Source organism: Olea europaea, chromosome 7 (genome assembly GCF_002742605.1).
Source record: "Olea europaea var. sylvestris chromosome 7, O_europaea_v1, whole genome shotgun sequence".
In the NCBI taxonomy this organism is placed as follows: Eukaryota; Viridiplantae; Streptophyta; class Magnoliopsida; order Lamiales; family Oleaceae; genus Olea; species Olea europaea.
Window position 1 is genome coordinate 13,288,965 of NC_036243.1, and position 12,495 is coordinate 13,301,459.

Sequence of the window (12,495 nt, forward strand, 5' to 3'; positions counted from 1 at the left end):
TAATGCACCGATGAATGTATTGTAAGGGAGATTGGAAGCAAAAACACGGATAAATGTTTCCAGACAATGACTCTACGGCTAAAATAGAAAAATGTAAGAATTAATAAAGCAAGGCATGTGATTGTAAATCTCATCAAAATATATTTTGTCCCTGCACTAGTGTTTAACAAGATATACAGATATCTATCTATCAATATATTCTTCATTTTAAACAGGTCGGACGAACTTAATTTTAATTGTAATTTTTCAACTAGAATACGATGAACTTGAAAGCTCAAAAAAATAAAACTCTCACTACTTGGAAAACCTTAAACTTATTTGGGCATAACTTAGGGGAGACAACGTTTCAAAAATCAATTATTTCCAGTTTGTTTTAGAACGCGGGGATCAAATGAGGAGGTTCATAATAATAGGAGATTTAGTGGGGCTATTTTTTTTTTTTTTTCCCAAATTGCGAAGTCTTTTGGCATGAATACATCTGAATCGTTTGATAGTGTGACTGCAAAACCCAATCTAAATTTGCATAATACGCGATGGCTCATGACCATTCTTTTTGCACTCGTTCCATTGGATTGGTCGCTTCCATTTAGGCCAAGTCACATACCCTTGTTCATATCAAAAAAGGTTGAACCCCAACCTTGAGGACCCCCACCGTCCCGCCCCTAAAGCTTTGTGAGGGAGGTAAATCGCGGGATGTGGCCCATCAGGCCAGGGAACAAGAGCTGTCTGTACACTACGCCTACAAGGAATCCAATTCCATGTTTCAAGAACCGAACCTTCACACTGCGGTTGCCAACAAGGCATGAGATAACATTACTCTTGTCCTTTGCACCACTAATCTATGCTTCGGGGGGCGCATACCCTTGTTCATATCACTTGGCATTGTCCTTTGTGATGACCTACCTAATCTAGTGTATCATTAGGGGTTGCACACATATTTTACAAAATAAATGCATTCATTTATAAACTAGTCTTTTTTTTTCCCCTTACGAACCCAAGTTGTTCGTAACAGAAATATCGCAAAGCATAAATAAGAAATGTGAATTAATTCGAAAAAATGGAACCTCCAAAATGATGTTGGTAATTCACAATAACTAATTAACCTCCCAATACAAACTCAACAATGCAAAGGATATGAGTGTGGTTATTTCATACCTTTCTGGCAGCCGCAGTGTGGGGGTTCGATTCCTGAGACATGAAATTGGACTCTTTGTAGGCGTACTGTACAGACAGCTCTTGTTCCCTGGCCTGCTGGAGCACATCCCGCGATTTATCTCCCTCACAAAACTCTAAGACCGGGCGGTAGGGGCCTTCAAGATTAAAGTTCAACCTTTTTTTTTTTTAAACAATTGGAAAATAATTCATTATTCTTCATTGATTTGGCCTCTATGATTCCAATAACAATAGTCCACTGACCAATAATGCCTGACAATTAACAAAATACATGGACACGAGCATCCAAGCACGGAGTCAGAGAGGGCAGGACTGATTAAAAAAAAATCGACTAAAAAATTTTTTATTTAAAAAAAAAAAAAAATCCTCTCTCCTGCCCCTGCGATCATCTATCTTACTACTAGAATTAACAAATTAAAACACTGGATACAATGTAATTGTAAAATGAAAAGACTAATAAAAATAAATTTCTAAGATTAAAAATGGGAAGGTTATCTTCCTCCGCCTTGAAAACGCCCTTGTCGTTGAGGGTGGTTTTAAAATAATTGCATATAAAAAAAAAATACTTTCAATTTATAATTAGATTCAAAGACATTGGTTCAACTTTATTCTTTGTGTTTTAAATTTGAAACTTGCACGACAGATGACACTTCACTATTTTGGCTACGTTCAATGGTAGCCTTGATTTTGAAATATAAAGTGTTATAATGCCAATTGAACGAGAGTGGTAGTTTTCCAATCACTGACTCAAACCCATTGTCGAATCGTACTCAGCAGAATATGGAGGTACTTATGGCAGAACGGAGAGCTCTTAAGAGCCCTTCTAGAGAGGGCTCACTATAGCTGAACACTGTCTAACAATATTCAGCCTACACGAGCCCCCGGGGCGAGGGCTGCCTATCTCCCTCTGCTTCACCACCTAGGTACCCCAGAATGGACTGAAAATCCATTTTTTACTATAACAAAGATCCGCTCTTTAACCCTTGAATGTGCATTCTGTCTATATCACTACGGGTGCATCATTCCTCTTTGGTAGCCCTGTTCCCAGTCCTTCCTTCGCTTCGAATATTAGAAGTTACTTTTTTCAATTCAATCAAAGTCGTGTTCACTACTATTATCCATATATTAATCACACATTTCAGTAATCTTTTTTAGAAATCGAATGGATTCGGTCTTATACATACGCGAGGAAGGTAATCAAAAAAGAAAGAAGATGATCGAGAATGTGAAATATTCTAGCTAAAAATGCGGGAGATAAAAAAGATGCAGGGTCGTTTACAAAATGTCACGGGTTCAAATCCTGTCATCCCTACCTATTACTACTCCTTTGAGCAGTAACGAGGAATCAACTGAGATCCATTCAAATTGGGCACGATTTTGTTCTTTCACTATCAGTTGACAAGGTCGAAGTTATTCTATCTAATTCTTTTTATAGATAGTTTTGATGAATAAAAAAAAAGAAAAAATCCTATGATTTTTTTTTAATCGTTCATTGTACAATGAAAAAAAGAAGGCTTTTTCTTCTCTTAAGTTAAGTAAAAAAATATCCATTGATAAGTTGTGAAGAGTTTAACCATAAATAATCTCTTAGCCAACCCATCAAGTAAGTGGAAGATTCATTAAACTGTGAAACGTTACCCTGCCATAATGTGATGTGCTTCCAATGCCAATAAAAAGTAACCCATCCAATAGTATTTAACATCCAAAAAACTGCCAAATAAAAATTTATTTGGAATAAGAGTTTTTCATTAACAAAAATTTCTTTCATATCCGTGAGACGGAATAATATTACTCTTAAAAAGTTACTTTAATATCTCGATCGTTGGATAAAATATTGTAACTTTGCATTTAACTACTCAAAGAACTCATTTATCTTATATTGAAATTCATCTTGACACAACAAAATTCTATTTGACAGGTAGATATAGTTTCACCTCTTTCACCAAACCTTCCACTGATTATAGATAGATTAATTCATCTTAAAAAAATAAAAATAAAAAAGTATATAAGAAATATAGATTAATTCGAAGAAACTCGAACGTCCAAAATAATTGATAATTGAGGATAACCTCTCAATGCAATGTAAAATAATTCATTTGACATATTATTCATTGATTTTGCCTCTTTAATAGAGGAATCAAGTACACTCTTTATAATAATCCACTAACATATGATGCCAATAATTAAAAATACATGGACATGATCATCTAACTACCTAGACTAATTCAAATTAAAACATTAAATTCAATAGTATTGTAACTTAAAAGGACTAATAAAATAAATTTCTAAATTAAAAATGAGAAGGTAACATCTTATTTTACCAAGGGGGATTTATTCCCACATATTGGAAGACGCAATAAAAATGAGAAGGTAACTTAGTCACATTGAAAATTTATTTTCATTTACACATATCTCCATTTAAAAACTTCTTGTTATATTGATGTAATCTCTCAACCGAAATGATTAATTACAACTTAACAAACGGCATTAATTAGACATGGAACCAATTTAAAAAGCCGCTCAAAATTGACTAAAAATTCGTTATTAAAACTTGTTTAATAACACCATTTTATCCCAATATTAAAAATAAGAGATTCGAGCTAGGACCATAACCTTATTCTGTATTATGGGCCTGTTCGGTAGCGATTATAAAAATTAATTTTTTGATCGTTAGAGAGAAAAATGGGTCTTACATGTGATTGAAGAAGTCAAAATGACAGTTGAAATCGTGAAATAATGGTCAAAAAATTAATTTTTGAAGTTGCTACCAAACGAGGGCTATGATTGGAGTATCTAATTATCAATTGCCTCTTCCACATAAGCAAATCTAGTAATCAACCACAGGTGAGCTCGACATCACAAGCATATATGAGTCGACCAACAAAACTAATAGGATATATTCATGAAACTCACAATTTTTATAAAATTTTTAATTATACATTTTAATTCAACTTTTATGAACTTGGTATTAACTATCTTTTAATTCCAAGTAGCACTCCGTATCAAACTTGGAAGAAGAGATTATTAAAATGTGAAGAGGTTTAATTCATTTTAGCATGTGTTCTTGGAAGTCGCTCCCAGTTTTGTTCGCAAATTCACCGCATATTAGGCGCGCGAATATCGCAATCTTGGTTTGAAAAAAACCAAATAATTCGACAAATGTTTTTTGTGTCTGTCTTTGTCTTCACTAGGCACGCCTCCCCACCTCATCAAAGATGAATGAAGACAATTAGTCTATATAATATAATAATGCAATTGCTCACCAATAATTTATAGTTGTATCTCAGAACAAAACTGTTGAATTCTACTCTTTTCTTCTTCAAGTCATATATATATAATGATTATTATTCCTCTGCGTCTATTCCCTCTGTTTTCTGCAATTCTGCTGGCAATTATTGCATTTCCGGACATTTGCAGGTTTATTTCCGGTTTAAGATCTTGCTTAAAAGACGCTCGGTGGTAATAATTACGGCTTAAACGCGACAAAACAGACTGTATCGTACTTGTATGATGCTGCTACTGTGCACGTGAGCGAAAGGTGCTTTTCAATAGTGATGGCTCCTTTTGCAGGGTTTCATTTTTTTTGTGGGTTTCTGTGTTTCGGAAGATAGGTCACAACTCACAAGTAGGTCATGATTGTTTTTCAGGCTTTTGCTGAGATATTTTTCAACTTTTATTAATGCCAGTGTATAATTCTAAATTTCACGGATAAAATATGCCCTCCTCTTTCTCTGTCCCTCTTTCTAGTCTCTGTCTGATAGTTATGGGGAATTGAAAGGTGCCCATCAGATTAGTTGTGAAGTTTTCTCATTTCCGAAATTGATTCGCTTTCATTTTACACTATGGGATTCCATTGGGGGACTTCAAAGGGTTCCAACTGTTTCTTGAAAATTGGTTGGTAGAGGATTGAATTCTAAGCAAGGATTGATTCTTCACCAGAAATTATCCCCTTCCCCTTCCCGTTGTCTTTAATTGATAGTTGATCTTGTTGAGCAAAAAAATAAAATAAAATTTGGGACTCTTTTCTTGAAATTTGAATTGAATTGGGTTTCTAGTGGGTTTGATTTATATGTTGATTTGAGAGTAAATTACAGCATATTAGATGGGTTGTTCAAAACCTATGTTGAGTTGTGATTGTGTGTTTAGGCTTTTGTGCATTCCTAATATCCATTGATATTTGATGTAATTAAGGTTGCTGAATTGAGGTTGAAAATACAGATGAAGTGTGCGTAAGAAATGTATGATTATCGGCGTGTCCACTAGATGGACCGGAGGAGTTGGCTGTGGCGCCGGAAGTCGTCCGAGAAAAGTCCCAATGGTGAAACAGAAAGCTCAGGATCAATATCATCACATTCAGAAAGATTTTCTGATGATCAGGTTTGTTTGTTTCAGCTTGATCTTGTAAATACTTCCACTAATTGCCATCTTGTAATTGAAAGTCTTAATAATTCTTCAACATATATGTTATATTTACTCTGTCCGTACCATAAAAATAGATTTACTTTGTTTTTTATCTGTTCCAAATTATAGACTACTTTTCCTGTCGGAAATATAATTGAGCTCCTATTTGGCCCCCTGTCTCTTTCAAATTATTTTCCCTCTTATTTTCAACCATTCTCTCATGAAATAATATTACACGTAAATCAAAAAAATTCTTCCTTTTCAAACACACATTCTCCGAAAAAAGACCTATTTCAAACATTAAAATTTCAAGAAAAAGGAGGCCAAATGGGAGCCGATTTCTTAGTTTTCTAAGATATCCCTATTTAATGTATCTTATTATCAACAAATGTGAAGTGCTCTTATGTAACCCATTATTTAGTGTAGACCGGGTATATTATAAAAAAAGTAAGAAAAATTATATTTTCAAATATATTTATTACATTTTCTTAATCTGTATGGAAATATTAAAAAAAAAAAAATGCTTATCTTTATAGAACAAAGGGAGTACTATGTTAAAAAATGCATACTTAATTGAATACTGAGATTGAGCTTATTTTTCCAGTTTTATATGCATGTTTGTGTTTTCTGAGGTTTATTTTTGTATATCTAGTTGTCGATGGTTATGTTTATCTGGCAACAATCCCTTTTCAAGAAAATTCTATGGAAGGATCAGTTTAAAGTTTGCAGTTTACATGTGGAATATTACATTAAGAAATATTAAGACTAATCCCAAACTGATCATGCTCGTACTAAACATTTTCCCAAAATCGAATTTATGGCTTTTCCTTGGACCTTGAGTAGAGAAAAATCTGAAACTTGCACACTTAAAATATAGTCCTACTATTGTCCAAATTGTGTTTATTCAAATTTTGGGAACTTGAAGCAACAAGATTTCGCTGCATTCCCTTTCTCTTGGGAGCCAAAAGGGAAGAACATCAACAAATAAGAAATTCTGGAAATTGATCTTGTAACAAAACAAGTGCCTATGGTTATGTATAAATTTATTAAAATGGGGTGGAGGGCTTCCAGCCAATGACGAGGCTTGAGTGAGTACATGAAATTTGTTTGAGGACCAAGAGCTCCCACTAGACAGAACAAAGGACAAGATTTTAGCTTCTTTTTTTCCTTCCTTAATACTGCCTAGCATCTAATCCTTTATGCAACATGCCTTTTGTTGTTGCATTCATAGTTGGAATTTGAGTTCCGAATAATAAAATTATTATGCTCGTGAATCTTGTTCGCATTGAAAGTCATGTAATCTAGATTGATGGTAGGTATGTGTAGGGAATTTTTACCCTAAACCGAGAGCAACACTACCAACACAAACGCAAAGTGGAAGAAAATAAAGGAACACAGAAAAATGTTCACCCAGTTCGGCCCGAATAGCTTAATCTGGGGGGCTCAGAGTCAGCCCACTCCACTAGTGCAATCTACCAGAGAGAGTACAGTACACAGAACCAAAGAGCACAACCAGATCAATCATCGATCCAAACGGATCTCAAATCTGGACACAACACATTGCTTCCTCACAAACCGGCCACAACTACACAAGTACAACAGATCGCCTACACAAATTGTCTCCTAGTTACTGTAGCACACGAGATTTACAAGAATCTTACAAAAGAATAATAATCTCCAGTTCTAAGTGCCAAGAAGGAGGAAGAAGAAAGTCTCCCAAAATAGAGAGAGAAAACGAGAGATATTCAAAGGCCGGCCTCAAAAATTTAACCCTTCCAGCCGTATTCACTAGAAACTAGGAGCCAGCCATATTTTGATCTCTACCGTTCATTCAATCAAACGTTCCACACATGGCCAAAAGAAACACAGATCCAAGTTATATGGAATGAACAAATCAGGAGCTGCCACGTAACGTCCACCAACTTAAGGTGCCGAAAATGTCCAGATTACCCTTTCATAAGTTGCAATTTTGGAGAAACACGTGTTCTCCTTCAGTATGCTACTTACTTGCATAGTGGCTCATCGTTGGATTAAAATGGACCACTCTGTCTAGTTGCCCACTTCATTTGGACCACTACTGACAACCTCTTGCTTTATTTCTTTGGGAACCATCCTGTCCAGCTACCATCATTGACATCTGCCTTCAATTATTAACACATTGTGAGGTTCTAATCTTATTCTGCTGATCACCAGAGTGTGAAGGATATGTGTCTGTAAGGGCGCCTTTGTATGAATGCAAAAGTTTTTTTTTTCAGTCAAATAGAACCAAAATTTCAAAGTGGGGGTCCATTATCAAGTTACTAGTTGTCATCATGTTTAGTTATTCTAAAAATGAAATTTTAATTATTGGTTATATTTTACTCGAATTATTTTTGTTCTTGAGTGCAAAGACTTGATGAAAAAGCTTTACTAATAAGTCATGTGCATAAGCCTCCAATGATCTGAATGGTAGAATTTCTTGGAATCTCCACTCCTACTGTTTGAGCTAGAAACCAACCTGCAACCAGCAAGTTGAAATAAATATGTTAAGAATACTACATTGAACTAGTGAAATAATGCATACAAAGTAGAGACTGAAAAAGAGTGAAGAATTTTTAAGTAACTTGCAGGTAGGATTTTTGGTCCGTCTAGGGATGACACATTCCGTATTTGAAGCCAATTTTACTTGACTAGATCGACGTTGAACTATAAATATGGCCTTCATCTCAATTGCTTCTCATCATGAAATGAATTCATTACTTTAAATTTATCTACTCTCTCTCTTTCACACACACACATGGCTCATGTGAGCACATTCGTTTATGCATGACGTGAGGTGTATTATTTGCATTCTTATTTCATAACTTGCTCTCCCTCTCTTCAAAGGCTCCCAGCCAAAAAAAAAAAAAAAAAATTAAATTTTTAGAAGTTTCAAAAAATGTGATTATTGGGAGAAGAGATGAGGAATTTTGACAATTGATGATATTTGGTGTTGTAAAAGGCCTCATCAAATCATAACACTCACTCACCAGAAGTCATATCAAAAGCTGTACCTAGCGATGAAGAACTTAATGAAAGTGTGAAGACTTTATCAGAGAAATTATCAGAAGCTCTTGTAAACATTCGTGCGAAGGAAGACTTGGTAAAGCAGCATGCCAAAGTCGCGGAGGAAGCTGTCTCGGGTATTCATTCACTCTCTTTGTGTGTGTTTGTGCATTGGCAAGTGTGTTGAACCATATGTGGAAGAGAGTTTGTCAATAAAACTTCTAATTATTCTCAACAAGTTTATACTAGTGAATTGTGATCCTATATGTTTAGAATTATATTGAAGAGTTTTTTCCATCCTCAAAGGGATACATTACCATCAACTAATTAGTGTAGTTTTCTCATTGTATATTTTCCCCTTGGGTGAATAAGGTTTGTCTATGTTCTTGGTGAATTATATTATGTACAGAGATTATTTATTTAACCAAGTATATTTTTCTCCCCCGGGAACACATCTATTTCTATGTTTCTGTTTGCTTTCTTTCATTGTTGAACTCAACATATAAATATGCTTTTTTGCCTTGTAGTTGCTGTGGTGGTTATAGGATAGTGCCAAATTAGCCAACTTAATCTTTTTCTCCTGCATTAATGGAAGAGATAAAATATTCCTTTGAATCATTAAGCAGACTGTATTTTCGTACGTTGTCATTGGCCAGGAAAACAATAAGAAAAACAATTTCCTTCCCTTTACTTCTATTAGAGTTTGAATTTTATAATTTCCTAATATGGTTGGGAATGAGTTAATGATGTCAGGGAAAGATTAGACACTAATAATTCTGCAGTAAGACTAAGGGGAAAAATTTTTCTATAAAGAATAAAGAATACCAGTTTTTATCTACCACGATGCATTTCAGGAGCCTTTTGCAGATGAAAATGTCATTTTTTCCGAATTAGGCTATTCATTATTTATGCAAGTTAGATAATCATTTGAACTTAAATACTAGGATGGGAGAGAGCTGAAAATGAAGTGCTAGTTCTGAAGAAACAAACTGAGGCCGTAACTCAGAAAAACTCGGTCCTTGAAGAACGTGTTAGACAACTTGATGGAGCCCTTAAAGAGTGTTTGAGACAACTTCGACAGGCAAGAGAAGAGCAAGAACAAAAGCTTTATGATGCTGTTGCGCAGAAAAGTTGTGAATGGGAATCGACGAAATCAGAACTTGAAAACCAGCTTATCGAACTCCGTTCTCAACTTCAAAGTGCTAAAACAGATGTCATTAAGCTTGAAACCATGGAGAAAGAGAACGCAATCCTGAAGCGAGAACTCCACTCTCAATCTGAAGAACTGAAACTGATGACCTGCGAGAGGGACTTGAGCACCCGTGCCGCAGAATCTGCTAGTAAACAGCATCTTGACAGCATAAAAAAGACAGCGAAGCTTGAGGCAGAGTGTCGCATGCTAAAGGCATTGGCTCGCAAAGCATCACATGCAAACGATCTTCATTCTTCTACTTCCACAGTTCATGTAGAATTTTTTGCAGATAGTCAGTCGGATATTGTAGATAATCTACTGGTTATTGAAAATGACAATTGTAAGATTAATGGATTGAAACCAGTGGACAGCGGGTTTTACAAGCCCGAGTCTCGGGTTATAGTGGCAGAGATGGGTAAATTTAAGTATGAAAGGCCTCTGGGAAGAAATCATATGGTTTCGTCTGTTGAGATTGATCTCATGGATGATTTTCTTGAAATGGAGAGGTTTGCATCGTTACCTGAGACGGAGAGTGGAAGCGGCCCTGAAACAGGAGCCGAGGGTAGGGATCAACCTTTAAAAGCTGAACTGGACACCATGATTACTCGGACAGCTGAACTTGAAGAAAAGTTGGAGAGGGTGGAAGCAGAGAAAATAAATTTGGAAATGGCTCTAAAGGAGTGCCAAAAACAGCTTAAGACTTCCCAAGATCAACTAAAGGAAACACAGTTGAAATTGGTGGACCTGGAAACTCAGCTTGCTATGGTGAATGAAGCAAAGAGATTGTCTGAGCTTGAAGTCGAGGCTGCCAATGAAAAGCTTACCAAATCGACAAATAATTTAGAAGATGCCAAGGTCAATCTGGTCGAACTTAAAAATCAGTTAATAGTTGCAAATGAGGAAAAGTTTGTGATTGAGTCCGAACTTAAAACTAGGAATATAAAGAAACAAGAAGTTGAGTTACATGTCAAATCACTGGAACTTGAGTTGGAAGCCTTGCATTCGAGCATTGGTACTTTAGAAGAAGAGATTAAAAGAGAAAAATGTGTTTCGGGGGAAGCTGTTGTGAGGTGTCAGACATTAGAAAACGAGATTTCGAGAATGAAACTGGATTATCAGCTTCAGAGATCAGCTGGAATTGAAGAGTTCAGAATCAATCAGGTTAGTTGCTAAAAACTCTGTTGGTCTAAGTTCATTGTCGTTTAGTATGTATGCAAGGCAGTGGTCTTATATTTGACAGAAAGTCTCAAATATATTCATCCATAATTTGACAGTTTACCATCAAAATGAGTAACTTACACTTCTTTAATTTTGACCTATAGAAAAAGTATTTTGCTTGCTTATAAGTATACTTTTTAAGTTTAGCAAAACATGCTGTCGGTTATGTTTAGTTAATATAGTTCAATCAACAAACTTGTTGGAAATTTGAGTAATACTAAGGTGTAATTTAGCTCACATATCCTAGATGACTCTGAAAAAACAACTTTCACTTTTTCATTTCAAAACCAATGTAAAAGTAATTTTATGGGATTTACTTATTTCCTTAATCAGTTAGGTATAAAATTGTGAAAAATATGCTTTATTCGAATCTGACTTGCTGATTTTTTAACACATATGGTGTCTATTGCTTGCATTGACTGCAGGATAAAGAACTGGCAGTGGCTGCTAGTAAATTCACTGAGTGTCAAAAGACAATTGCTTCTCTCAGTCGACAGCTAAAATCTCTCGCGACATTTGATGATTTCCTGATAGACTCAGAGAGGCCAGTATGACTCCTTTGAAAAAGCACATTCGCAATCTTCGTGTTAAAATTGCATTCCCGAGGAAATTTCACCCAACATTATATTACGAAGCTTGAGCTGTTATTAATGGATTGTTCGTGCCACTGAAGTTTTGTTGGAGTAAGAAGCTATATGTAAGAATTGAGGGGGGATTATTATTTTTTGTCTCGGAAACAGCCTAGTATGTGTTTAGATGTCAGATTTGTAATTAAACCTTCGATTTCGTTATTTGAAATTAAATTGCAGAAAAAGGATAATAAACTTACTAGGATGAAACTTAGAATCCAAGCAAAAACACAACTTTTCTTCTTTGTATAGGATGAAACTTAGAATCCAGGCAAAAACACAACTTTTCTTCTTTGTATATTCAGATTTCTTGGTATTGGTTTTGCCTTACAGTTCATGGGATACATCAGTATCATGTTTTCGGTTAAACTGCCATTGTCACTCGTTTAGACGAAGCCTGTTGGTGTTAGAGCAGGCCAAGTCCTTTTTGATCCTGAGATAAGGAGGATAATCATACTATGAATTCATCCTCTCGACTAAAGGATATTCCAATGTAGATGAAGGTCCTAAAATTTTAAGCGTGTGTTTGGGAGTTATTCTAGTCAAATTTTAATGAAAATTTTGACTATTATAGATGGTAAATGGGCCTCACATCTGCAAGGAAATTGGCAAAAAAGGGGACAAAAATTGCAACCGTCTTTCACCTAGTATTTGAAATGTCAAAAACGTCTTTGTAATGGTGCAGAATTTCAAAAATGTAGGGACACCATGATTTTTTCACTAAAATTTCTAATTGACTGGACAGTGCAGTCAAAAAATGTTGCAACATTGTGGGCCCATTTTCTGTAGATAACGGATGAATTTCTCATTATAATTTCGAAAGAAGCGCTTTCGGACATGCCCTAAGTGTCATTTCAT

General features: G+C 35.3%; 1 protein-coding gene across 4 annotated transcripts; it reads left to right on the forward strand.

Moving 5' to 3' along the window:
- The first annotated feature begins 4,275 nt into the window (after positions 1-4,275).
- LOC111397049 (filament-like plant protein 3) lies at positions 4,276-11,953 on the forward strand. Of its 4 annotated transcripts, none has more exons than XM_023023740.1 (5): positions 4,276-4,711; positions 5,365-5,550; positions 8,555-8,735; positions 9,543-10,951; positions 11,434-11,953. In XM_023023740.1, exons 2-5 carry the CDS (start codon positions 5,437-5,439, stop codon positions 11,560-11,562), a joined length of 1,833 nt encoding a protein of 610 aa, XP_022879508.1. In that variant the 5' UTR covers positions 4,276-4,711; positions 5,365-5,436; the 3' UTR covers positions 11,563-11,953. The 4 variants fall into 4 exon arrangements, with proteins under 4 accessions (XP_022879508.1, XP_022879507.1, XP_022879510.1 ...); XM_023023739.1 differs by having other exon boundaries at positions 5,392-5,550; XM_023023742.1 differs by having other exon boundaries at positions 4,711-4,798; positions 5,392-5,550.
- Positions 11,954-12,495: the final 542 nt, after the last annotated feature.

Bases quoted from the DNA above. Each gene is read 5' to 3' on its own strand.
- LOC111397049 (XM_023023740.1), top strand. From the start codon at position 5,437: ATGGACCGGAGGAGTTGGCTGTGGCGCCGGAAGTCGTCCGAGAAAAGT. The intron at 5,551-8,554 runs GTTTGTTTGTTT...GTGTTGTAAAAG, and splicing joins AAAGATTTTCTGATGATCAG to GCCTCATCAAATCATAACAC. The intron at 10,952-11,433 runs GTTAGTTGCTAA...CATTGACTGCAG, and splicing joins AAGAGTTCAGAATCAATCAG to GATAAAGAACTGGCAGTGGC.